The sequence below is a fragment of the Mauremys mutica genome, chromosome 16 (genome assembly GCF_020497125.1).
Source record: "Mauremys mutica isolate MM-2020 ecotype Southern chromosome 16, ASM2049712v1, whole genome shotgun sequence".
Classification (NCBI taxonomy): Eukaryota; Metazoa; Chordata; order Testudines; family Geoemydidae; genus Mauremys; species Mauremys mutica.
In genome coordinates, this window is record NC_059087.1 from 9,650,473 (window position 1) to 9,678,285 (window position 27,813).

The 27,813-nt window shown below is 44.5% G+C and overlaps 1 protein-coding gene across 1 annotated transcript; it reads right to left on the reverse strand.

The window, feature by feature from the left end:
* Positions 1–1,427: 1,427 nt before the first annotated feature.
* Positions 1,428–27,801, reverse strand: DHX37 (DEAH-box helicase 37). The gene is made up of 27 exons (XM_044989993.1): positions 27,624–27,801; positions 26,619–26,788; positions 25,568–25,680; positions 24,920–25,253; positions 23,835–23,983; positions 23,040–23,132; positions 22,327–22,423; positions 21,513–21,626; positions 19,165–19,266; positions 17,826–17,940; positions 17,348–17,443; positions 16,713–16,783; positions 15,718–15,862; positions 15,313–15,389; positions 14,339–14,571; positions 13,206–13,317; positions 11,429–11,535; positions 10,094–10,282; positions 8,937–9,061; positions 8,437–8,553; positions 8,010–8,182; positions 7,450–7,564; positions 6,463–6,600; positions 5,953–6,047; positions 5,784–5,857; positions 3,834–3,931; positions 1,428–2,685 (listed from the first exon to the last, which is right to left on the reverse strand). Exons 1-27 carry the CDS (start codon positions 27,727–27,729, stop codon positions 2,603–2,605), a joined length of 3,441 nt encoding a protein of 1,146 aa, XP_044845928.1. The 5' UTR covers positions 27,730–27,801; the 3' UTR covers positions 1,428–2,602.
* Positions 27,802–27,813: the final 12 nt, after the last annotated feature.

The following is a 27,813-nucleotide window of genomic DNA, read 5'->3' on the forward strand; positions in this document are numbered from 1 at the left end:
GACAAGGTTTATCACATTGAGTCTGACTATAGCAATTTCATTTAGGCCTAGACTCGATGCAGAAAGAATAGTAAATATGGCAGGCGACGCTGACAAGGTTGGCTTCGCAGAGAAATCTTTGGTGAGTTTAAACCCAAAAGGGAAGCTTATAAGAAGTGGATACAGTCTCCCACAGTATTCTTGCCAGCAAAAAGTATGGATGGGATGAATGGACTATCAGGTGGATAGAAAGCTGATTAGATCGGGCTCAACGGGTAGTGATCAACGGCTTGATGTCTAGTTGGCACTCGGTATCAAGCAGAATGGTCCAGGGGTCAGTCCTGGGGCCGGTTTTATTCAACGTCTTCATTAGTTCCATATCTTCTTTGCTCAAATTACAAGAGATGTTTCCCCTCATTCCCCAACACACCTCCTCCTCCTGCAGTTGCCAAGTTACCCCAGAATCTGAAAAGCAGGGCTGTGCTCAAGCCAGCCCAGAATGAACACATCCAGTTTAGGCTCTGCTACTGGTCCTGTTCTGGTAAGAACAGTTGGCAGTTCCAGAGCTGCAGGCTTTGCTGTACTAAGAATAAAAACTGTAACTGACCAAAGCAGATAGGACTGTGAATATACAACCAGGGAACAAAGCTGTTGAGGAGGTGTCCTTATTACATAATCTTCTAGTCTCAATTGCACTTTACAGTTGTGCCTGCTTTCAGTTAAATCCTATAAGTGAAGAAGTTTAGCCATTGACATTGGCTTTTGTTGTCATCGGTGTCTCCCGTCATAGTCAACCTGAGAGTCCGCTTCTTGTAGTGCATCTTGGGCAAATGTAAAGTGGTGAGGGATCCACAGATGTGCCCACGTCAGGCAGACGTGACCGCATGCTTTTGTCACAGCCTGCTTTCTGTGCTCAGGCTTCTCTTTGGCCTTGTTCTGTTCGGCAGCGTTCAATGGCTTTAAACACAGACCAACAGATCAGCGGCCATCCTGATCTATAGCAGCAGCAGCAGCAGCTTCCCCCCGATTTGTGGTTCACTTAAGAAAATCCAAAGTTTGATATCTTATCAAGTTTAATTTCCTTAGGGACCATGTGATTTGACTTTGGCGGTATTAAAGAAGGGACTCATTAGGATTAACCATGATTTGTATCCTGCTTTGCTAGTGTGCATCATAAGGACTAGGGATGAAAAATGTTAACTGGTAAGCATTAGTCTTACCGGTTAACCCGCCTTAACCATTAACCCACGTGCCAGCCAGCCCGCCCGCCGACCCCGGGCCAGCTGGAGTGGGCCCAGCCCCACCAGCTTAAATTGGTTAATCATTTAAACAAAATATCTTTAATGGTTTAAACGGTTAACTTTTAAAACGGTATTTACATCCCTAATAGGGACATGTCTAGCACTCTGCAAACCTGCTACAAACAGGAAAAAATTAGCCAGCAGATATAAAAGAAATAGACAAGTTTTAATTCACAAAATCCCCTTCCAAAATATAAACAATGTTTACATTTTTTACAATGTATAAACAGTTTCAAACAGCTGTTATGGCCATATTTCAATAACGGCAGGTCCATGGTCTCTATGAAGGATAAAAAACCCACCTATTTTATACACAATAGCTCACCACATTTCTAGAGATGCACACTGAACAGTCAGACCCAAACAAAGCTGCATCAGCTTTGTCCACATTTCAATACATCTCCGGGTTAGTGTGGGATGCTGACTTGCCTAGGCAAGGAAATCATGATACCTTTTTATGACGTTTTAGTCAGGCTCACTTTTTATATTAAAGATTATTTCTGTAAAATAATTTAAGGCAGCTCTCACATCCCCCTCCCCCCTTGCCCTATTACTTTTCAAAAGGAGTTTTGCACTGTACAAACTGACAATACCAATAACCATACAGCATTTGCCGACCACATGAAATATGACCAGCACCAATTGGATTTTTGGCAAGGTACAGCATGTTGTCTAGCAGGACAGTAGTCTTGGAATTCTTTCCCCACTGGGGCTAGACACAGGCAGGCTGACTGCAGAGGGAGGTTGCAGAAAAAAAAACAGTTGGAGAAAGTGATGAGACAGGAAAGGAATTAAAATTAAAAAAAAGGAAGAAAGAAAAAGTGGCTTGAAGGTGTGAGGTTTGTGGCTATCCTGGTTCTATGGTGAATTCAAATGACAAAAGGAACACTGGAACATGAAGGGGCTACATACGCATTTGTGTCTTGAACTTCAGGTGTGCATATGAGGCGTTCATTCTGGATGACCATGAACACTAGAGATTTTTTGTTTTTTTAAGCTACAGCATACCACAGTCACATACAAACCCCTTTACTTGCTCAAGTCAAGTACTCTACACCTCTGCTCTAGTCCAATTGACTAATATAGTCTAAAAAGAAGCTTTTAAGAAAAATCAATTAAATACAATGGATAAAGTTACCCAAGAAATAATAATTACAAAACACCCTAGCAAAAACAGCTGGTAAGATGTCCTCCATTAGTAAATCAGTCTCTCTCCATCAAAATATGGACTTTCCTTTTGCTTCTGAGTCTTCCTAGAAAAAGGGAGTTCTGGACATGTCTGTGAGATAGGGATTATCTGTAGACGGGAAAATCTTGACAATTCACAATGTCACAGGTGGCCAGCGTTTGTCTACGTCATCGTGCATAACTTCGGGGATCCAATGGCAATATGCAGACAGCAAGTCTGAAACAGAAAGATAAGAATCATCAGTTCACTAGTAAAAAATAGCCAACAGCAGAACAGGGTCTACTAGAAGGCAGGGCTCTAACAACTGGGTCAGTTTGATCATGCTTTCAAGAGAGTCTGTAAAAGAATTGGACTCTGCTTACAGCCAGTGGGGGGAAAAAAAATAATAATGGAAGGCTGGATTATTTCAATTTCTCTGTTGCACTGTGTCTTCCTGGGAAAGACCAAAGAAGAAACTCCTTTGCACACATTCATCCCAGAAGAAATCTCAGTGTTCAGGGTCACAAACTTGAGAGAGAACTTTTCTCCTTGAGAAAGGTACAGCTGAAGTGTTGGGGCATCTCTGCTTTTTTGTGACAAAGACAAATCATCATTAAATCCAAATTAAGGCCCTGATCCAACAGAATACTTATACATGTGTGTAGTACCATTAACTTAGATAGGACTATTCCCAGGATTAAAAGATAAGGCCTGGGGTTTAAGAGTGAACAGGAGTACATAGAGAGGTACAGGACTGGAAACCAGGAACTACTCAAAGCTCTCTCTGTGACCTTATACAGGCCACTAACCTCTGTCTGAGCTTCCCCACCTGTAAAAATGGGTGAAATACTTGTCCGACTGGTAACACTTTTAAAGTGTTTTAATGATCTAAAAGTATGAATAAGAATGCAAGAGTTATTGTTCAAGTTAATTCTCGGAATCCTACTAGGGAAGGATTTTTTACCCCTTGCAGCATCTGGTATAAAGGTCAGATTATTTGGTATGCTTAATATTGTGAAAAATAAATAGAAGTGGCACAGGAGTCTTCCTATAACATGGCCACTTTGTAACAGAGCTGCGACAAATCCTAATTATGTACAAATCCAGACAACTGTATTACAAAAAAACCCCAAACCTTTTCAAATATTCATTTCCGGAGGATGAGAGTTTATGAACTCTCATAACTCTTCCAGGCCTACTGGAAGACCAAAACCACAACACGAACTACCCTAATGAGAAAGACACTGAAAATGATTGCTGTTTTCACTGGTAGGGTATTGTCTGTTCCTTTAGTTAAAGTTCAAAAGACCAGCTCTGCTTGAAATCAGGTAAGAACCCTATGCTGGAATGGTTAATCATCACCACCCAGCAAACTAAACACTTACATTTGGGATTTTTTTTCCATGCAGCCAGCAAAGCTTCACGACCATCAGCACTTTCTGAAACAAGAGCCTTCAGCAGGATTTCTGTCCGGGGCTGAAGCCTGAGTGAATTCGAAAATGAAAGAGGATCAAATATAGATGTGAGCTACATTCATTTATTTAACTATATTATGGCTGCGTCTCTACTTTAGTGCTTTCAGTCTAGTGTTCTGCATTTGTTTTATAACAATACTGATTAGAGGTTAGATGTAGACATAAAACATGTAATGCATGACTAAAGGGACAGCCCCAACTAGAAATCTACCACTGTTGTATGCAGGGTTGCTGTAGCCATGTTGGTCCTAGGATATTAGAGAGACAAGGTGGGTGAGGCAATATCTTTTATAGGACAAACTGTTGGTGAGAAGGACACAAACTTTCGAGCTACACAGAGCTCTTCTTTGGGTCTGGGACAGGTACTCAGAGTGTCACAGCTAAATACAAGATTGAACAGGGAGTTTAACTTCAGCAGTTAGCACATATTCAAGGTGAAGTAGGCTGTTAACACCCCTGTAGTCATAGGATAAAAAGGGGGTGAGTGGGTTCCAGATTGTTGGAATGAGTCATAAATCCAGTGTTTTTATTAAGACTATGATTTTTAGTATCTAGCAAAGTTATGAATGTAAGCTCCCAGGTTCGTCTTTTGAAAATATGCAGGGTTCCTTGAGAATGAGGTCAGATATGGAGTGCTTGCTTTGTGAAAAGTGTTCGCCCACAGGTAATAGGGTGCTTCTGTCGTATCTTTTTCCTGTGTGAGCTCATTTGAGAGTATTGTGATAGTCACCCACGCAGTTCTTATGGGGGCATTTAGTGCATTGGATGAGGTACACCACATCATGTGTGGATTCCATGGATCTTGAAAGGTGTGTTGGGGGGAGGAGGGTGTGTTGATCATTGATAGGGCCCTATCAATGAATTTCACAGTCCATTTTGGTCAATTTCACAGTCATAGGATTTTAAAAATTGTAAATTTCATGATTTCAGCTACTTAAATCTGAAATTTCACAGTGTTGTAATTGTAGGGATCCTGATCCAAAAAGCAGTTGTGGGTGGGGTTGCAAAGTTATTGTAGAGTGAGTTGCTTTTACTTCAGAGGCTCTGCCTTCAGAGCTAGGCAGCTGGAGAGCTGTGCTGCTGGCTCGGAGCCCAGCTCTGAAGGCAGAGCCACCGTTAGCAGCAGCGGAGAAGTCAGGATGGCACGCTATGGTATTGCCACCCTTACTTCTATGCTGCTACTGGAAGAGCTGGTCCCTCAGTCAGCAGCCACCACGCTCTGGCTGCCCAGCTCTGAAGGCAGCGCAGAAGTAAGGGTGGCAATACTGTGAGCCCTCCCCCAAAATAACCTTGCACCCCCCTTTTGGTTCAGGACCCCCGATTTGAGAAACACTGGTCTCCCCCGTGACATATGTACAGTATAGGGTAAAAGCACACAAAATACCAGATTTCATGTTCTGTGACACGTTTTTCACGGAAAGTAATTTGGTAGGGCCCTAAATTACTGTACTGCTACAATGTCATTGCCACAAAAGGCAAAACCTCTTTGGAACTTCTGTTTTGTTAGACAACTGAAAACAGTTTAGCTGGCTAAACTGTGAAGAAAATTAAGTACAGAATCCCAGGGACTGATCCTGCAAATAGTTACACACAAGTAATTTTACTAGCACCAATAATCCCACTGAAGCCAGAGTAACTACTCCCATGTGTAAATCCTTACTGTTCACCAGTTTTGCTTGATAAAGGCCACTGGCCTTAGGTTTGCTAAGACAATTTTCCTTCTCTCTCCGCTTAACAACTGAGGTAAATATCTTCGCACTCGTCTCAGTTTGGAAGTCCCTCTCTTTTAAGAAGGCTCAAGTGACTAACACCACTGCTGGGTGCATGACACCTGTTTAGTCGACTGTTTTAACAACTTACTTGGACCATGTCTTCAGCATAGTGAGCGGACTGGACAGCAAACAACGCTTATAAGAGCCCAGCTGTTTAATGATCTAAAATAAATATTAGCATTCGTTAGACACTTGCCATAAAGTAAGAGGATGCTCTAAAATGTACGGGGAAACCATGCAAGTTGTAATACACTTACTTTTCCTTCCAGTAAAAATTTGGCAAAGTATTTGTAGCGATCAATACCCTCTGGGTAATCTACCTCCACTGCTGGAAGCTGCCAGCCTACTCGATCTGGAAAGACAGGTCGTATTAGGTCTTCTATTTAATTCTCAACGTGGATTGTTCCATCAGTGTAAGATTGAAGAGCACAAAGAGACATTGCAGGCATTTAGAGAAATGCACAGCTAGGAACAGTGACATTAGAAGTCCTCAGGTATAGGACAGGATGTGACACACATCACAGCAATACCAGCGCCTAGGAGGTTAGTACGCTAGCAGCTCTGTGCTAACTCTGGAGAACCCAGTGAAGATACATAAGCCATCTCAAGGCATGTATAACAGTGATGACTAGCAGGGTTCAGTCCTTTTGGACATAAAGAGTTTATTCCATGGCCTTACAGCCAGTAGGGCCACAGAGAGCAGTTTTCAGGGGAATGTAATGTACATCAGAGCTACATTCCAACATGCAATGCTTCAAGAAACTTACAGAAAACACTTGGTCTGTGGCATCTTATTCTGCCTGTTTCAGGGCAATAAAATGGAGGAGGATTTTCCAAAGGTTTCCCAAAGTGACAGTACGGAGGTAGCAGGACTGGGATCCACTCAGATTCAATGGCTGAAACACCTTCAGAATGGAAACACATAGTACAAAATGAAGCATCTTTGCCTTCAGAACGATCTGTTCAGTATTGTTTAAGCAGGGGTAATGTTCAGTGAAACTCGCACTCACTGGAGGTGAGCTCCTCAGACGGGCTGCCTCAGGGTCCATTTGAAAGTATCCCCATGGATTCCAGCACAGTTTTGTTTGACCTAGAGTCCAAGGAGAGCTGGAGAGGGACTCTAAGCCCTCATTCCAGAGCCCAAGCCTCACTCTCCTGCCCCGCACCATTTTGTTGGCTGGGAGGGGAGGCACAATCTGACTTGATCAAACCCATTTCTTTTTGGCTGGTCTCTGGAAAGCAGCTGCCAGCCATGGGGCTCCAGCTCCTCTTTTGACTACCTGGCTCCTTTGAAAGTCTTTCTCCCTGCTTAGGGCAGTCAATTGGGGGTGGGAGGAGAACCATCCAAGTGGTCGGAGAGAATGCAACGTGCATCTGGATGTAGTTTTCCTAAGCCAATCCAACTCTGCACCTAGGAAGGGAAAGACCACAAGGAGCCAGAGGGGGGTGGTCTAGGATATTGTGAAACAAGAAGGAAATCAGCAGCAACTTCCATGGCTGCCACGGGGAGGCCCAGAGCCATCAAGGGCTGGCAGCTCTGGAGGGTGTTTCCAGCTGGCCAGGGCTCCTCGGTCCTGGGGATAAGTCAATGAGAAATTAGACCTGCCATCTACTGATCCCCACACTCCTGGCCCGCACCAAAGGGCAGGCGGGACTTGTGCTGCAAGCAAGTGAAATACTCTTCTGATTCCATAGTGAACTGCTGGACAGATCTGAAGAGGGAGACGGAGCTGAGCAATCTTACCCAACCTTACCTTTCATGTACATTTGAGTAGTTTCAACAATTTCTTGATACACCACAAACTCTGGGAGTTGTTTGAAGAGGACAGAATTCGGGTGGATAAAGACAGGGTCATCCAGCAGAGGAGTCTTAAAGAAAGCACAAAGGGCTCGGGATGAACGGTAGCATGGAAGGAGACCGTGATGATTAGCAATCCAGTTCCTTGACAGCACCTGGTTTAAATCCTTCACCAATTTACCATGTTCTCTAAGCGATGGAGATTTTTGGTAACACCCTGGTTTTCTGCATCACCTTCCTTCTAGGGACCTCACAGCGCTTCGCAAATGGCCATTCATTACACTTCCCAAAATCTTGACAAGACACCATCGAAAGTAATCACCCCAGACTAGGAGTGGGGTATCTGCAGCATGGAAGAGTTAACTTCCTATAGTGACACTGGAGCAGGGCTGGGAACAGAGCCCCAGTCCTGCGTTTGGGCCACTAGACCATGCTCCGCATAGAACTCTTATTTCAAGATCACAGAGTTACAGGAGGAGGGCGATGGTCAAACTGAGCCATGCTACTCATCTTTACCTTGTAGGCATTTTTCCATTTCTCATCCAGAAGCTCCTCCAACTGGATCCTTCGGGCAATATGATCCCCTAACCCCGCCAACACTATCTGTCTCAAATAGGTCACCTGGGTCTCCGTGGGAGGCTTCATTTTTGGATCAACGAAGAGGCCAGCATCGGGGCAGACTGAATTCACTGAGGAAGAGCAAGAGGGTTAAGATTCTGACAAAGTTGGAAAGAAAAGGGTGTGACTAGAGGATCCCAGTTAATTTACCACTACCTGAAGATAGGTAAATACTCTCTAAAGCCAGGGGTATTTGCCATGAAGACTTAGCCTCTAGTTACATTGGGTTTATGAAACATACCACCGTGGTGAGCCACGGAGCATGGGCTACGCTGCTGGTAGCATAAAAGTCTGCACCGTGCTGCGCAGAGAAAGCCCAAATTACCTGCTGTCGTCAGCTGCCCCCGTAAGCGCCTGATTTCCACCATCGCTTTGTATCGCAGCCCGTTTGCCTCACAGAATTTAGGAGTACACCCTGCATACTCACAGGCCCCCACAGCTCCTGGAAGAGGGAAAGAACAAAGAGCTTTAACAAAACAAAACAAAAAAGCCAACTAGCTTCCCAAGGGTGAAACTGATTAGGCCTCAGAACATTTCCCCCCAGCGGGGTAGTGAATCCCATTGTTTCTATCTATTCAGGTTTGCTCACTGGCTGGAACTAGGCTGGAGAATGCACTGATGAACATAATGCAGAACACCATCTTCCAGCAGCAAGAGATGGACTACAGGACTCAACTTCTATGAACAGCACGTAGCCCTCCTTATACAGCATTTCCCGTTGCTACGGCACTATGAATCCTTTAGCTTTGTATATCTGATCATGTTGATTGAAATTAACCACCTCCCTGCAAGAAACAGTATGTTCAAGTCACAGGCAATAGATACCTAACATCACCATGAGGTCTCCTAGCTTTTGAAAAGGCCCTTGTCCAGCCCAGATCCTTCGCATCTGTATAACTCTTGCTTTCTTCCCCTTGAGCTTCTCCGTCTCTTCTTCACTTACAGCTGGTCTAAACCAAAAGCACAATCAATACACTTTAAAGCTTTCTAGCAAGCACCATCAGCCATGTCAAAGCAGCTCTGTATCGTCCCTTCCAGTATCACTAAACACCAGACAGACTGATATACAATTGGTAGCAAAAATCCTGTATAAAACTGGAAGATAAAAAGAAAACCCAGGGAATCAGTCGGTTCATTATCTCAGGCTGATCCAAAATAGATAAAACTGGGTGACTGGGAGAAGAAAATGCTGCCCCAACACTCCAGTGGTTGTTCTACCACATGGGAGAATGGAGCGTGAATTCCAAGCCTGGCACGCCATCCCCAGGAGTATTTAGAAGCTACAACAAAGGATATGGGACACTGCTGCTGGGGGGGCCAGTACTGCAGCCTATCCGAGAGGTGTACGTCTGAACAGGGTGTTGAGGAAGTCATGGGACTAGAGACTCAGACTCACCACCATACCCCTGCCTACATATGGACCCAATTCCCATCCAGCGAGACTGAATGGCAAAACAATTCCGAGTGAGAGGCTTTAAAAAGCTAAATGATTAGTGCTGGGGATCAGACAGACAGCACGCTGGTCATGATTAACAGAATATCCTGCCTCTACTCTGATCTCCCCTAGAGCTTTCCAACTTCAGGCTACTGGCAGAATGACCACTGATGTCAGCTATACATGGGCTGCATTTTAGTCTGTTATCTGTAACTCTTCCACAGTGCAATCACAAGACAAATGTTAGAAATGGGGAGAAAAGGTCTCTAGGTATCTACAAGGCTATAGTTTTAATTAATGCCACCAAGCACAGAATACAGAGGTCAGTCAATGATACTTCACTGCCACCTTCATGCTTAGTTCTACAGGCACTAGTTTCATGGGGTAACCATTAGAGATGCTGTATATAAGGGGTTAAAACAAATATTTCCCTGTCCAGCTTGTCTCTCCAGCTTTGGCTGGTATTCCAGAAAGCAATACCTAGGCACTCTTTAAATGGTATCTGGTGCTAAGGGAACCTATTTTTACTCCAGCTTAAGCCACTCACCTCTCAAACTCCTCAAAGAGCTCTCGAACGGTCATTGCCGCCACTATGGTAATGGCATACGGCAGGCAGTCGTGCTGTTTACTTAAAGCAAGCATCTTAGCATAGCGTGGGGCCACAGGAAAGGACGCCATGGTCACGCCCAAGGGACTAATTGGACAGCTCAGCTTTGCTATCTGCAGATCTTTCAGCCTGGAAGAGGCGGAAACCAAGTCAAGTGATAACAGCATTTCCCCCCTTTCACACAAGCTTTTTCTATAGACTTTGACTCGCCAGCTGTTTATTGCACACTTGCACTTTTCTCTCTCTGATTGCGTATGTGACTTTAGTAGCGATGAAAGACTCCAAATTCAGCCTGAATTCCTGTCTTCCCAACACTGCTTCCGCCCTGCCCTGCCCTGGAGGGACCACCTCCCAGTGTCAGGAGGGCTCATTCTCAGTCCTGGGACTCTCAGGTTGTGAGCAAGTGTGGATCGGCAGCAGGAGTTAGGCTGAAAACCCGATTCATTTCGCAGAACAAGAATCACATGGTGACAGTTTCTGGTCCCTAGACGCGTGGGCTGCATTTGAAATGGTCACCATGGGCTGATTTATCCAATTTCACAGCAAGAGAACAGCATCGGTTTTAATTCACCCCTTTCGTTATTTCATAGCAAGTCCGCATGCAAACCCTCATTTCAGAATAAAAGTGTCCAATTTTGATGTAGCTGAAATTGATATTTTTACTGATTTAGCTGAATATCAAAACAGGGCACTTATTCCCGAGTAAGAGTGGCCACGCAGAAACTCGCGGCAAAACAACAAAAGGGGTGAATTAAAACTGACTGTTATTTTGCTGCAAGCGTGTGGGGTAGCCAAGGGGAGCTATTGGGTCCCCTAGAATTGATTGGCACAGACACTACAAGGCCTGGAAAGGCCTCTGAACATTATTAACCAAGATTTCAGCGGTGCATGAAATGCTCCCCATCTGCACAGTGCTTCAAGAGCTGTCTCGATGCAAGGTGCAGTAGAAATCCAAGGAAGGAGGAGCAAAAACCAAGCCACTAAAAAGTCTGAATCAGTCTCAGCTTGGCTAGTTTAAAACATCAGTTTATTACAGACTAGGAAGTGCAAAGGATTCTGGGAAGCAGCCCAGCTGACAAACCTGCTACAGCATTGATACCAAGGGGAGATTGTCAGAGAACTAGCACAGAAGGGAGACTGGTAAAGCTCCGTCTCACTATCACGTAAAAGATGATGTAGGAAAAACACCCCACTTGTAGCTGCTTCCAGCCACTGCTACAATCCTCAGTAAGTCATGGCAGTGAAAAAACTTGTGGGAGACCTCAGGCACCCTACCTTCCTGTCTTGGGTGGCTCCTTCAGGGCTCCAAGCGCTATCAGTAACTCTTCAGCAGCTGCAAGTGCCTCTGCTGGAGGTGGGGTTGGAAAAGGGAAGTTGATCACCTACGAACGCAGGAAGAAACGAATGTATAACTGACACTGAACAGTAAAGTTCGGCTGTCGTTCATCTGAGACAAGTCTTCTTTGGTTCCAAAAGCCAACAGAGGCAATATATTTAGGAGAACGCCCCAGCACAGACAGACACCAGGAAGGGAGTGGCTAAAGCACGCGATTAGGAGTCAGGAATCCGGGGTTTTCTTCTCAATTATGGCTGAATCAAAGTATGGCCTTAGACAAGCCGCATGAAGGCCTTTTCTGAAGTGCTGAGTACAGGGCCGGCTCCAGGCACCAGCGAAGGAAACAGGTGCCTGAGGCGGCCAACAGAAAGGGGCGGCACTTCCGGGTCTTCAGCGGCAATTCGGCGGTGGGCCCTTCACTCCCTCTCTTCCTCTTTGGCGGCAGCTCAAAGGTTTTTTGTTTTTTTTCCCCCTCCCTTCGCCGCTTGGGGTGGCAAAAAAGCTGGAGCCAGCCCTGGCTGAGTACCCAGAACTCCCAATTGAAGGCAATGAGAGTCTGCGGGGGACTCAGTAGCAGCCCTCTGAAAAGTAAGCCCTTAGCCTGTGTTTCAGAGCACCCCTCTGTAAAATGGAGAGACTGCCCCTCACAGGGAAGTCGAGAGGCTTAGAGGACATCTGTGAAGTTAACATACACGAACAATGGACACGTAGGCTTTATTGCTGCTTTTGTACGAACGTAACCTCAGTTCTTTTAAGGAACAATCAATTTCATTATTTTCCTCACCCCATTTTTGAAATCCCAGGTCTGTGCTTTGCTGGCTGTTTGCATGAGACTGTTCATGAAAAAGCACAGTGCCTGCACAAGTGGAGATGAGGCTGTTAAGCCTATTGAGGAGGTCTGATGCAATGCATTGCAAGATCAGAGCCGAATGCAAACCAAGCCCTGGGACTACAACATAGCACCTCCCCTCCCCACATCTATGATACAAGACACAACGTATCCTCACACCAAACAGGCAGCGGAGCGGCAATTTATGCTTAGGTCTGGCTCCCAGAAGCAGGGCCGGCTCTAGGCACCAGCGGGCCAAGCACCCGCTTGGGGCGGCATCCTGGGGAGGGCGGCAGAGGGCCCCGGTGGACCTCCCGCAGGCATGCCTGCGGGAGGTCCACCGGAGCCGCTGACCCGCAACCGCCAGAGCGCCGCCCCGCCCCAGCAAATCCTAGCCGCGGCTGGGAGTTAAAAGGCTCTGGGCTCCCTGCCGTGGCGCGCAGCCCGGAGCCTTCTGATTCCCGGCCGCGGCTGGGATTTAAAAGGCTCTGGGCTCCCCGCCGAGGCGGGCAGCTCGGAGCCTTCTGATTCCAAGCCGCGGCTGGGAGTTAAAAGGCTCTGGGCTCCCCGCCGAGGCGGGCAGCTCGGAGCCTTCTGATTCCAAGCCGCGGCTGGGAGTTAAAAGGCTCTGGGCTGCCCGCCGCGGCGGGGAACCCGGAGCCCTCTGATTCCCGGCCGCGGCTGGGATTTAAAAGGCTCTGGGCTCCCCACAGGGGGAGCCCAGAGCCCTTTAGACACGCCTGCCGCCCTAAGGGCGCACGGACTGCCCCCCCCCAGCCCAGGGCGGCAATTCAGTGCGCTGCTTGGGGCGGCAAAAACTCTAGAGCCGGCCCTGCCCAGAAGACACTGAAAGAGTGCTAGAATGCAAAGCCAGCTTTTCGGCTCACCTTTTCAATGTTTAACGCTTTCATCTGTAGAATCAAGTCTTCCACAGGTCGCCTTGTAATTTCCGGAGGAGAAAATTTCTCAAAGTCACTGAAAACTGCAGATGAATAGAGCCTAACGAAAGAGCCGTGTTGGTTAGAGACGGATATGAAATCTGAACCCACAAAACATACGTCACACAGATGAAAACAAAAGCAAATAAAGTTTCTTTTTGTTTTTAACATCGCTTTGGACTAAAAACAAGTGAATTTTTAAAGGTTTAATCTTCAGATTTTAAAGCATCTTAACCACATTTACATCTAAAATACCACACAAGAGAGATCAATTCATCTTCATGCATAAAGCATTAAGACAGCATCATTAAATGGGAACCTGACATAGAATGTGTTCACAGATATTTCTAAAATCACAGTGGTACAAATTAAGCCAGCACGAGCAAGCAGCTCAGTGTATCTGTCCTTCATTGCCCAGCATTTTCATCCACTAGATGAGGTCTCGCAGTCAACATATCGTACTAGGTAGCTGTGGAAACGATCACGCTACATCTATTTCAGTTAAATAAAACATAACAGAACGGCTGACTATGCTGTGATAAAAGGTTAAGCCAAGCTAGTGGGCTAGCTTAGCAGCTAATGCTCTGCAGTGCCCCACCAGTCATTACGGTCTAGTTCCTCCCACTGAAGTCTCATTCCTTGAGCCAGAGGCAGCTAGCAATGCTGCAGTTCGGAAATCATGACTTCTCAAAACTCTAGCTGGCCCTAGAGTCCCATCCAGATCTCCTTTGTTGCAAAGACAGTGGTCAGACAAGGGATTTTCAGGAAGGCATCCAGGAGTTAATATCCTGCAATCCTTTCCCTCTTTGCTAACATTATCTCGGGGCTGTCTTTGGGCTGGGCAGTTCCATTTGGATCATTTTAACTGTTCTGTATTTGGGCTGTTTTACTAAATGATGCTTGAGAGAGGTGCATTCTAAACAAGTGAAGTGCATGAAACGAGACCCAGGGGAGCTGTCTGATACACAGTGGCAAGTGTTGGTATTTTCCTTTCGTTTGGCTGCCCAACAAACAAACAGAGAATGGTTTTCAGACCCTGACCCCGCCTTTGCGAGAAGCCTACGGAGAGGGAACTGGCTAACCTGTAACAGTGCCCTGGCTCCGTGCGGCCAGCTCGTCCTGCCCGCTGGTTTGCAGATGCTTGAGACGTCCAGGTGACTCTGAAAGACGAAACCCCAGTAACTTTGTCATAGAAGCGTTTCTTGACTTTCCCGCAGTCAACCACGTATTTAATGCTGGGGATAGTGAGAGACGTCTCAGCCACGTTGGTTGCGACAATGCACAGTCTTGTTCCAAGAGGAGGAGGTTGGAACACCTGCAGCAAACACAGTTGGGCAGATGAACCGCATTGCCCGTAAAGCAAGTTAGTGACGTCAACTCAGATAAGCTAGAATGGGAGTGGCCAACCTGAGCCTGAGAAGGAGCCAGAATTTACCAATGTACATTGCCAAAGAGCCACAGTAATACGTCAGCAGCCCCCCCATCAGCTTCCCCACCCCACTCCCAGCACCTCCCACCCACCGGTAGCCCCACCGATCACCACCTCCCCCTCCCTCCCCATCAGCTGTTCCATGGTGTGCAGGAGGCTCAGGAGGGGGAGGAGCGAGGGCACTGCAGGCTTAGGGGGAGGGGCGGGGAAGGGGTGGAGTGGGGACAGGGCCTGTGGCAGAGCCAGGGGTTGAGCAGTGAGCATCCCCCGACACATTGGAAAGTTGGCGCCTGTAGCTCCAGCCCCGGAGTCAGTGTCTATACAAGGAGCCGCATATTAACTTCTGAAGAGCCACATGTGGCTCCGGAGCCACAGGTTGGCCACCCCAAGCTAGAAAGACAGATGCGATCACAATGAGCGCGGCCTCACATCACGTATCCTGGTGGGTGAATTGAGCACACAGGTCAGCAGAGGCCTGTTTTCTCCTCTACCCGAATCTCCCGCTGGTCTGCCCACTGCAGGCTATGTCAAGATGCTAATTTTAGCGCACAAACCAAGAGCTGCTGCATACACTGTAAAGTCAGGTACTGAGAACAGTCACTTATTTCTGTGCAAATAATCCTTTACCTTGGCTTGCTTTTCTGGTGCTAGTAACGAGTAGAGTGGGAGCACGTAGAGTGGAAGGGAAGAATCAGACTTCTCGCCTGTAGAGAAACAAAATGGCATTCTTAAAAACATGGCAAGCAAACACTGGACGTTTCATTCCCAACAGCGTCCTGACAAACTAAACTTTTATACACATTTCAACCTGAAAAGAGTCAGATTTTGTAAATCGCTTCTTTTAAAATTGCCATCAGAAACCCTGCAATGAGAAACCCCCGCTTTATAAATAATGGTTTACACTACACAGCTTAAAGTAGTCACACACCAGTTTAGAAACAAAGCAAACAGGACAGGTGCCCAGTAACAGCTTCACGTATTGGTGAGTGAGGTTTGTTTTACATGTGTGGTTTTCATTTCAAAGTATCAAACCTTCCTCGAGTCCATCATCCCCCAAGTCTAGGTCAATGTCAGAGCCCACAGCATCCTCGTCATCATCCATTTCAGCTTCTCTGTCCTCATCGCCTTCGTCCACTGGCAAAACGGAGTAACTGTTCAGATCGATTTTGGGGAGTGGCTAGAAGCGAGAAAAAGGGGAACCATTAAAAGCCTTTCTAGATTTAATATTAGCAGTTGTGCAAATGGTCATTAAAAGCTTTTAGAAGCGGGTAATAAATGCAACTCTAGGGTCCCAATCCTGAACTTCCACTGATCTCAAGATGCCTGGGGGATGGGGCCCTAAATGGTTTCATTCGTATTACACGGCAGGAACATTCAATCAGCATCCGTAACTGAGGGGAATCAGGAAAGACAAGCCGGTTAAATGTTTTTAAGGACGTGTTGTGCAGAAATGATGTTTTGTACATCAGGTTCCTCGCTTCCCCACAACCCTCCTTCAGGCAATTTTACCCATCAGCGTCTAAAATCAGAGAGCAATATTTTAATAATTTAATGATCTGTTGGCAATGAAGTTCACATCACTTATACGGTCAGCAGCCAAACACCAGTTTTCCTCATAAAGGAATCCTGAACCCATGAAGTCCAGAGTTCCTTCCACTGAAGTGCTAATTTATTAATGCTTAATAGTGGAAATCCATCTCCCCTCCTTGTAGTGCCCAGGGGTGCATTCAAGCCTCTCCCTCAACCAACCACTTAATGCAGCAGTTACAAATCTAGATCAAAGTGGGATGGAATTATTTACTTAAGGGACAGCCACACAATTGCAAGTTGCTTATAAATCAGACCAAAGTATTTTTTTAGTTTTTTAAATCTGTTTGAAAACATTCTGTTTTCCTGAGCTATACACAAACGAAAGCCAAAACTGAACTTCCTTTTCAGGTCAACAGGGGTAATCTAGATTCCTGCTCTTTTGCAACAATTATCCACTGACACGAGTGCCAGTTCCATTCAAGTTTAAAAGATATTACCATAGTTTTCTTCTGTTTGGATTTCTTAAATTTCCTGGTTTCTTCGACTGATTCTTCCTTCTCTTCACCTCCTATGAAGAAGCATGTAGGATTCTCAGAGTGCTGAAAGATGACTCTGCAGAGCAGAGCTTAACATTGTTCTAAAGAGCTCATCTTTCAAGATGTCAAAGCAAAAAATAGCTAGTGATCAAGTGGTTGAGAGGGCATCGGGCATTTTTGTTATGTTAAGGAATCACATCAGTGGCTGAGGACTGGCAGATTGCTCTGAAGTAGTGCATTTTGAGGAGGACTCTGAAGCAGAGGATTAGCTTGCTGCAACAGGAGAGGATGTGAAAGTGATCTTCCATTTTAGGAAACAGCACCATTCCTTGCAAGCTCCTGTAATCAATGCAAGGCTGAAACAGTGGCAAAATGCAATGGACCCCAGGGGAGTTAAGAAGGGGGAAAATCACACACACAAAACAGAAATATCTGTTTTCTCAAAGCTGAAGCTGAGTCATCAGGACATCTCTCAATAGGTCTTTTCCCCAAGTTTATTTCTGGAACACTCATTGCTTAAAACCTTAAAAGTAAAGCTCGCATCTCCATACGATGTAACAGTTAAAAGTTAGCAGCCCTTTAGTCCCTGGAGTTACCTTCAGTTTTATTTTTCCGGAATGGAAAGGCTTTTCTTAGTCTTCTACAGAGCGAGTGTACTTCTGCTTGGCCTGTTAAGAACACCAAAATCCCTCCTGCAACGGAACAGGTCAGCTTAAATCAGAAGACAGGTCATTTCAAAAGGGAAATCACAGAACTAGCGCTCACTCTTCAGAGAGGACAATGTCAAATATATCACAACTGTGGAACATAACGTGTGACCCACTTCACAATTCCTTACTAACACATGTGAGAAATCATGCAGAATACCACAGCATACTTAAGTATAAGCTTATTCTCCAATAACATCCCTTGCAAAGAATAAAGTACAGGAGACAGTGTTGCTGGTTTTTATGGGTTTTGTTGTTGTTTTTTTAATAAAAATTTTTTAGTCCCCGAAACCACTTAGACCCTTCTGGCAAATATTTTAAGTGTAAAGAATTTGAGATGCTGAAGAGTTCTCTGCAGCAGTCTTACCTGCGGGTAACATTCGGTGGATTTTACAGACTTTTCTGAAACATTCCCCATTGTAGTCATCCACTGGCGTTCTCTTATTAAAATGAACAGTCACAGGGAATTGCCTTGCATCTACCTAGAAAGGAATCCAACAGGAAACGAGCCTCATTTTACGATTACAGCAGAAGCGGGTTTTATGTACTGTGGTTCAGGGGGGAATCAGAAAGCTCATTAAAAGCTTTGTCAATGTGTCCTTTCACACAGTTAAACAGATATTTCACCACACTCCACAGAACTGGCTTATGCATTTGTTTTAAAATAGCCCAGTTTCTTGTAAACCATTCTATTTCTTCTCTGTATTTAAGCTCATTTTTACTGTTTTGACCCTCTGAAAATGAGTGCAGCAAATCATCCTAAAAAAATAAAGAGAATGAGAATACATGGGAGGTAACCCAGTCCAGCATTGCTTTGGTAAGTGTTCTATCTGAAGCCCCAGTGTCTAACATATTGTTAGTTTGAGACCCTGAAGACAGGAAGCTCACTACAACCAATTTGTTTGGCTTTTGCCCTAGGGTATAACAGTATTTTTCATACTACAAAGACCTTTCCAATGATACTTTATGTTCAATCAACCAGAATTACCACTTTGAATGGAGACCTCTCTTTCCAGTATAAAACTTTCTATAAATCAAGGGCTTAAGATTCCTTATATCTAGCTTGCTACCCACAGAAAACTAGCTGTAACATTTAGTGCAATGAACAGAAACATTGCAAGCATCTTGCACTCCTACTAAACACAAACGGGACTAAATTAACATTAAAGAGACTTCAAAGTAAGAATGAAGGTGCTAATCTGACCTCACGGTGCCTTTCACCTTCTGTGCATTGGCAATATCAGCACAGCTCTGAATACTGTGTTAAGTGCTTCAGCAGAGCCAACATTTTGTAGGCTACCAAAAATAGCAGCCATTTCTCCAGCCCTGATGACAAGTCAGTAGAATCAGAGACTCAGGAGAGCTACTTAGAATCCAAAAGACTTTTTAAAAATTATTGTCAAAATTTGAGGGATTCCACTCTATGAAAAGTAGAACTCCACTTGGATCATTTTCTAAACTGTAACCGTCAGTGTTTTGAGACCACTTTCTTCAGTGGGAGCTGGAATTCTTAGCAAGAGAAGCCATAAAATACATAGTTCAAAACAAATTACAAGCAGGACAACTGCCTGCAGCGCCACTGCTGAAATGACTGCAATGCTGGCTGAGAGGACTGTAAATAACAGGCAGCAAAAGGAAAAATGCCTCTGTAAGCATCCAGATTTATAAAGGAAACCAGAGTCAGACCCCACTAGAATGAACGTTACCTGTATAGCAGGAGGAACAGCAGGAAAGAGTTTCTTGTTATCAGTGAAGTCTTCAACACGAAGGGTGGCAGACATAATGATTAGCTTCATAGGCTGCCCTTTCTGTGGAAATGCAAATATGCAGCGTTACGCTGCAGTCTGGCCACTTGTAATCAGTTATGTAGCACTACACACATGCATGTGCGCTGCTATAACAGATACCAAATATAAGCCTCTGCCCCAAAGCCCTCACAGTCTGAAGGCACGAAGTGCAATATAAGGCCACAGGACAGTACAGAGAGAAGGCCAAATACTGCGGATCTTAGACAAAAATCCTATTGGCAACCCTGACTCTGCCACAGACTCACCAAGAGGCCAGCCTTAGGCAAGGCACTGAACCTCCCGCTGCATGTCTGCACAGGTACAATAAAAACAAACACCTAGGAATTGTCATGCTAAATTAGCCAAGTGGTCCACTTACTCCAACAACCCTGTTTCCAACAGTGGCCAGTACCGGATATTTCAAGGTACATAAGAAGGCCATACTGGGTCAAATCAAAGGTCCATTTAGCCTAGCATCCCGTCTTCTGACAGTGGCCAAAGCCAGCTGCCCCAGTGGGAATGAACAGAACAGGTAATCATCAAGTGATCCATCCGGTCGCCCACTCCCAGCTTCTGGCAAACAGAAGCTAGGGAAACCATCTGTCCCCATCCTGGCTAATAGCCATTGATGGACCTATCCTCCATGAACTTATCTAGTGCTTTTTTGAACCCTGTAATAGTCTTGGCCTTCACAACATCCTCTGGCAACGAGTTCCACAGACTGACTGCGCATTATGTGAAAAAATACTTCCTTTCGTTTTTTTTAAACCTGCTGCCTATTAATTTCATTTGGTGACCCCTAGTTCTTGTGTTATAAGAAGGAGTAAATAACACTTCCTTATTTACTTTCTCCACACCAGTCATGATTTTATAGACCTCTGTCATATCCTCCCTTAGTCGTCTCTTTTCCAAGATGAAAAGTCCCAGTTTTATTAATCTCTCCTCATATGGCAGCCGTTCCATACTCCTAATCATTTTTGTTTCCCTTTTCTGAACCTTTTCCACTATGTCTTTTTTGAGATGGGGCAACCACATCTGCACACAGTATTCAAGATATGGGCGTACCATGGATTTATATAGAGGCAATATGATATTTTCAGTCTTATTATCAATCCCTTTCCTAATGATTCCCAACATTGTTAGCCTTTTTGACTGCCGCTGCACACTGAGTAGATTTTTTCAGAGAACTATCCACAATGACTCCAAGATCTCTTTCTTGAGTGGTAACAGCTAATTTAGACCCCATCATTTTATATATATAGTTGGGATTGTTTTCCAATGTGCATTACTTTGCATTTATCAGCACTGAATTTCATCTGACATTTTGTTGCCCAGTCACCCAGTTTCGTGAGATCCTTTTGTAGCCCTTTGCAGTCTGCTTGGGACTTAACTATCTTGAGTAATTTTGTATCATTTGCAAATTTTGCCACCTCACTGTTTACCCCTTTTTCCAGATCATTTATGAATCTGTTGAATAAGACTGGTCCCAGTACAGATCCCTGGGGAACACCACTATCCATTCTGAAAACTGACCATTTCTACCTACCCTTTGTTTCCTATCTTTTAACCAGTAACCAATCCATGAGAGGACCTTCCCTCTTATCCCATGACCGCTTACTTTGCTTAAGAGCCTTTGGTGAGGGACCTTATCAAAGGCTCTCTGAAAATCTAAGTGCACTATATCCACTGGATCCCCCTTGTCCACATGCTTGTTGACTGCCTCAAAGAATTCTAGTATATTAGTGAGGCATAATTTTCCTTTACAAAAACCATGGTGTACGGTAGGTGTAAGATTCTTGTAGGGGAAGTCTTTTCCTAATCGTTGTCTTATACCTTGAAGGATGAGGGTTTACATCCAAATGTAATGGTGAATGTCCTCACTTTCTGACTAAATGTCTAATTTTAAATCCCCCTCAGTTCTTGGACTTGATGTCTTGTGGCAGTGAGTTATGCAGGTTAAATGGGTATTGTGTAATAATTTGTTTCCTTTTTATCAGTGTTGAAGTGTTTTACCTGTCTGTTTCATGGAACTTCCCCCCAGTTCTTGTGATATAAGAAAAGACAAAAGGGGGTTCTTATCTACTTTTTCTTTGCTAATTCTTTATTTAATCTACCTTCCTAATATTTTTTTTTATTCATCTCGTCTCCAAGCAGAGGAGTCTTAATTTTTCCACTCTCTCCTTTCCATGCATTTAATCATTTCTGTTACCCATTTTAGACCCATATCTGCTCCCGCTAAGAAGTGCAACCACCTCTGCTTTTCTTACCTTTCCACGAAGGGGCACGATGCGAGATAGGAGGCCAATCAGGATATCGGTGTACACACTTCTTTCATGGGCCTCATCAATAATGATCACTTTGTACTTCAAAAGCAAGAAGTCCTAGAAATAAAGAGGGAAGCTGAGTCCTCTCATCACATCAAGTCAAAGCTCAACCGGGTCTCTCTCTACGTTAAGGTTGGGTTAGTCATTACTTCAAATCTATCTAGGTTTATATGACCCTCCCATTACTGTCCTATCTGAGCACATCACAATCTTTTGTGTACTGAAATGGATGGTCTTAAAATTGGGTGTGCCTCATGGGGGTAGAGGAATGGCTGGTGGTCCAAATTAGGGATCATTTGTCCTCCTAACACCTCTGTGAGGTAGGAAAGTGTTATTATCCCCATTTTACAGATGGGAAATGAAGGCACAGTCTTAGTCTAGCCATAGTTCACAGTCTAAGTGACTTGCCCAAGATTACATAGGAAGCAAGTGGCAGAACAGGGGCTTGAACCCAGGTTTCCCAAGATGTAAACTGGTGCCCTAATCCCTGGACCATTCTCAGTCTGGAGAATGTGATGAAGAAATCCCAACACCTATTCCTATGAAGGTCAATACAGCAGCTGAAACAAGAATTGTACCTCCAAAAAGCATAAAAAGAATAATCATAGACACTTAGTCGCCAAAAATACAACTGCTGAAAGAGGTTTTGTTTTAGGAAGGAACGCTTGCACTCATGGCAAGTCCTAGCAGGAATGCATGGAATTTCTCTAGAGACATTAAATGCCTTCTGTTTGTTCATTGCAGAAGGTAAATTTACCTTCTGAATTTCTTTCAGTAGCACACCATCCGTCATGAACTTAATTTTGGTTTCATCTGTAACGTTTCCTTCATAACGTATTTGATATGAAACTACCCTGTAGAGAAAATACATCAGCATTGCACAAACAAAGCCACACACTTAAAGCATTATAGACCAAGTGTAAAAAGCTGGGAAAGGAAGGAAAGTCAGAGTTCAGGTTAGAATCCTGTCTTCAGCCCAATTCAGCTATGACTTGGTACCACAGCATAAGGTGCATGGAAGATCACAGATTGCCTAAGTCTCCACTTCCCAGACTCCAGCACATGCAGAATTCTACTGCCCTATACAGGAACCTTTCCTTCTAAGAAAGCAGGATACGGAATAGCTTTATTTTCAACTAGCCCATTGTTATGGCACACATTGCTCTCCTCTACACACAGCACAGCCACGTCTCCTTCCCCACCTCCTCAACAATCCACTGACTCTCCAACGGGAACCATGAGGGCTTGTTAAGACCAAGACCACCATCGGTTTTTCTAGGGAGCAACAAAGCTGAGTTCATTGAAAACTTCCTACGGTTCCTCTCTGGAAAGGCCAGAACAGGCTGCAGCTAATCCGACCCCAAGATAACATCCCTCCAACCTCTCCCACGCAGAAGATTTATACTAAGAAGGGGCTAGGTTCTGTTGCTTTTGACTTTACTGGTTAGCCCCATATCTTTTGGCCCTTACCTGTGTGAAATATTCATTTCCTTAGCGACCCGATGAGACATAGATACTGCGGCTACACGCCGAGGCTCTGTGATTCCAATGATGCCATCGGAACTAAGATAGAGGAGAAAAGCTTTTTACAGACAAACCTAGGAAAGAGGAATTCCTCCAAGTGGGTTTTGGGCTTGTCTTAGCACACATGCAGGTTCTCCTTTATTGTTGGGAGGACCAGGTAATCCCTACCAAACTGGGTCCTTTGGGCAAGAAGCCTGGGCTGGAGAGAGAATACTGCAGAAGCAGAATGTTTATGGCGACAATGAGACTGAGCTGCGGAAGGCAGGCAGCATTTAACCTGCGCTGCCTAAACCTGTAAAAGTGATGGTAGCACCGAACAAGCTGCAGATCATTTTTCACCATAGAGAATGGTGTTTATTTTAATTTTGCAAGGAACATGCGGAGTGTCTTGGAGAGATGAACCCACCAGCTTTCCCCCTTAGCTAACCTACCTTCACGGTTCGTGACAAGTACTACAGCCCTACCGTGAAAAATAAAACAGTGATGTTTAAAACAAGGTAGCAGTTTAAAAGCTCGAAAATAAATAATCTTGAGAGATTTTTGTGCAAACTAAGGACTGCCCACAGATTTTTCTCCTTCCAGTTCATTTCACCTCCATCTGAGGTAGACACTATTGCTGCTCATAGAGGTAACAGCACTAACACAGGAGTCTTAAGCAGAGACAACATTCCAAAACCAGAAAGGGATGGAACATATATATATGTTCTCATCAATTTGCAGTATAAAAGAACAGAATCCTACCTGGCATAGCCTGCTTCATACAGAAACTGAGGCACTTGAGTGGTTTTACCACTCCCGGTTTCTCCGCATATGATGACAACAGGATTCTCATTAATAGCTTCCATGATAACTTGTTCTTCAGCGAGGATAGGAAGCTTTAGTCTCGCTTCCTATTGAAAACAAAACAGAAACTTTATTTTCAGTTTGTGTATCTTGATCCCTCTTTCTGCTTGGCTTTTTAATGGGTCAAGCTCAGTAAAAGTAAAAAAAAAAAAGCTGTATGAAAAGTCTAAAAGATTCACCCCATCATGGATTTTCTACTCCAAAAGTCATGAGTGATACTTACACATACAGTCCAATACATATAGGAGCAGAAGCGGCTATAGACCCCCTCATATCTAGGCTATTTTGGTAACACACTGCCATCCTCATGCCTTGAAAAGTTATAAAATGTAGGGTAAAACACTGCCAGGCCAACCAAAAACTAGGATCAGCAAAATATTTCTTCCTGACTTCTCAAAATGTAGCTGGTTACTCAAGCATGAAACTAAACCAGTGCTCTGATTTATTAAATTCCATTTAGTCATCTAAGATTCACTTGAGTTTAACAACATTTCAAATGGAAACTCATTCCATAACTCACTATCATATCTGCTCAGTGGTAAGTGGACTCTTTCAAATTTCTGCAGAATTAAATCTATCTGAAACTACATTTATCATAATGGAGAATAAAACCCAGTTTAACAATTAAGATTTTCAGTACATTACACCAAAGGGTTTAAGATCTCAGATCATTAATAAGTTACATATTTAGAATGAGTGACAAATACATATGTTTTGAAACAAAACTGAAAGTAGTTTCCTTCTTTATTCACTTGACAAGCTCAAAGCTGTGTGTCTAACCAGCAACAGCTGGTATCAGTAACACTTAAAGCAATGCTGGGAATGCAATCCGCATTGTTTGCCGTGCTATCAATGTTACTTAAGTGGAGACTTGTGGGATTCACCTGCATCAGTCAGTATTTGCCAAGAATTAGTCTAATGAAGAGTGTCACTCCAACTCCTTGAAGAACGTTTATTGTGATGAATTACTAACAAAGACTGACCTGTATCTCAGGTGACCTGTCCACTGGGATGAAAACTGCAGGCTTGGAAGATGGCTTATGAAAAGCTTTTTGAAGAGCTGGCGTGCTAGGAAGAGCCTGATCACTATTCAATGGCTTCTTAATGCATTCTTCCACCTTTCCAAAGTTAAAGCTGTCAGTGGCTGTCTTTTCAATTGCTTCTTTATGCTCTTCCTCTTCATCCTCATCAGAACTATCAGAGGATTCAGTCTTCTTCTCAGTCTCCAGTTCCATAGCTAGTCTGCGCCTTTTTTTATTTGCACCACTGATGCTACTAATCTTCTCCGGACACGTGGTGCCTGCTTCTTGTACTGTCCTAAAACAGAATATTTACACATTATGGGCATTTTCCCCCAATATAGCTAGCGTTTTCACACTTCAGATCCTCGCTCCCCAAAAAGGAAACCATCTCAAAGAACATGAGGCTGTAATAAGTCTCATTTTCTTTCTACCTCACCATAACTACCAAACTATTTTTACTTTAAATAATTTCCAAATCTATCAAGTAATATTTATAGTAACTTAGGCGAAGAAGCCATTTAAAGCAAAAAAGGAATCTATGTGCAACACAGAGACTGAGAAAGCAATAATATGCCTGAGTTGCAACAGCAGCAATAGATGGAAGTTTACCGTTTGGTCTGGTACATGCGTTCTCCAATACCCAACTTGGAAGTGGTGTACAGAAGTTTCATTTCAACCTCAGAAGCCTGGACCTCATTTAACTTTCTTAGCAATTCAGCTCGCTACAGAAAAAAATATATAATCACTGTTAGAACTGCTGTACCAGCAAAAAAGATTCACTTCAAGTTCTATCTTACTCAGCTACCAAGTCAACTGCAGTTTAGCTTGAGTAAGGACTAGGGGACAGAGCCATATTATATTTGCCTGCTGGGGAAAACCATGATAAGTTAGAGACACACACTATTGAAGTGTTGCTAGTGACCCCATGAGTAAGGCTGGTCAAGGATCATCATCCTATTTATTTCTCTACATTTTAATTGATGGAATTTTGTCTCATTTTGGTACAATAGGGGTATTGGAGCCTTTCATTTTGCTATTCATCTTGAAAAAGGTAACGTATGCCCAATGCTTTTTATTTATAAATAACATTTTTCACCTTCAAAATACTTTGTAAATATTAGCCAATCCTCATAATAATACTTCTAAGAATCATCCCTACTTGGATGCTCAAAGTGGTTAAGTGACTTGCCCAAAGCAGGACTAGACCTCAGAAGTCCAAGGCTCCCAGATCTACACTCCTGCCCTCTTACTGCATTCTGATGACAGTGGTAGGACTCTACTCAAACTTTGTCCATAGCCACACACTGTACCAACAGTCCCCAGGTAGCTGTATACTTTTACCAAAAAAAGCAGCAGTTAAATAGTGAACGCGATTCCAATTTAAACTGGCAGCAGGCTTCAGTGTCAACCTCCCACTGAAATGCAGGTGGCAGTCTACACAGTTCTTGACATTGCACTGGGTCACAATAAGGTGTCTAGATACACCTCTGCTCCCCCAAGCTGGTGATAGGCAGATGCTATAAAATGATTCTAAGGATAAAAACCTTGTTCATATTCCCAGGGAAGCCACTCTGGAATCCTGTTCACAACAGCCCTGTTTAAACAGTTTTCTTTAACACTAAACAGCTGGGCAGAGCCTTATGACCGAGGTGCAACCTACCTGATTTTTCTTCTCTTTCTGCTCTAAAACTTTCTGCAATATTTTCCTCTGTTTTTTGCTCAGGGGCTTCTTCTCTCGTTGTGTGTCACAAGCTACTTTTTTTGTCTTTGTCTTTTTCCCTGGCAGGACCAGGGCATTACTTCCATCCACTCCTTTCAGCTTTGCCTCATCTGAAAGTGTCGGTTATGGTCAGTCACAGGCCTCAGATAGCTTATTTTTAACAGACTTATTGCAAAGCTCGCTGCTTTTAAATAAAATGGCAATAGCAACAATTACATTATTGACAAAGCCAATAGGATGGCTGTGCAGGGAAACAATGCTCCTCTTCCTTACGGTTGCTTTCATGATAAAAATCCATCTTTTCTTCTTATTGAGTAATACCACTGTGAAAAAGGCTAAGTTTTCATAATCAAAACATTGTACCAAATAATCCTCCCTTGGGAAGTGAGCACTACCCCTATTTTCATAATGAAGAAAGGGGTACACACAAGCTAGGTGACTTGTCCAAGCCCACACACCAAGTTAGCCGCACTCAAAAGCTCCACCACGTGGGTCTAAAACCGACCTTGTCTTTGGTCTCAACTTATTGTCACCTCTTGTTGCTGCTAAAGAGTAAGTAACCCTGGATTTATTGATAGGCTTGTATCTGAGATCAGGGCAGGCACAGCACAAGCAAATGCAGTGCAAGTTTCCCCACACTGTCAGTGACAAGGTACCTCAAAACCATGACAGCTGAAGGTGAGGGCCAATTCAACCTCCCAACCAGTTCATTTTCTTCCAAAAGCGAGACATTGGGGCTCCGCAGGAGGGACTTAGTGTGCAAAGGGGTCACCCACTCAGGAAGGAGACTGAGCGTACAAGGAGGTGTGAGCGTGCAAGGGGCAGCCACTCAGGAAGGGGTGAGTGTGCAAAGGAGTTACCTATCCGGGAGGGGGTGAGTGTGCAGGGGGGCGCCCATTCCGGCCCCTCTTCCCCCCCGGGGCGGTCAGACGGTGCCGGACTCACCTCCCAGCTCCAGCTGCACAGGCTCCGGGGCGGGCGGCGGCTCCTGCCCCCCGGCGCCCCCCGGCAGCCGCGCCTTCCAGTTGTGCCTCTTGCGAGCTCTGCCCATGGCGGGGGCGGGCGGGCGGCACCAGGCGCAGGGTCCCGGCCCGAGACAGGGAAGGGGCCGCCGCTCGGGCTGGCACCCACGTGC

Bases quoted from the DNA above. Each gene is read 5' to 3' on its own strand.
- DHX37 (XM_044989993.1), bottom strand. From the start codon at position 27,729: ATGGGCAGAGCTCGCAAGAGGCACAACTGGAAGGCGCGGCTGCCGGGG. The intron at 13,318-14,338 runs GTTAGCCAGTTC...CTCTTTCGTTAG, and splicing joins GAGCCAGGGCACTGTTACAG to GCTCTATTCATCTGCAGTTT. The intron at 11,536-13,205 runs GTGAGCCGAAAA...CTGCGTTCGTAG, and splicing joins AAGCGTTAAACATTGAAAAG to GTGATCAACTTCCCTTTTCC.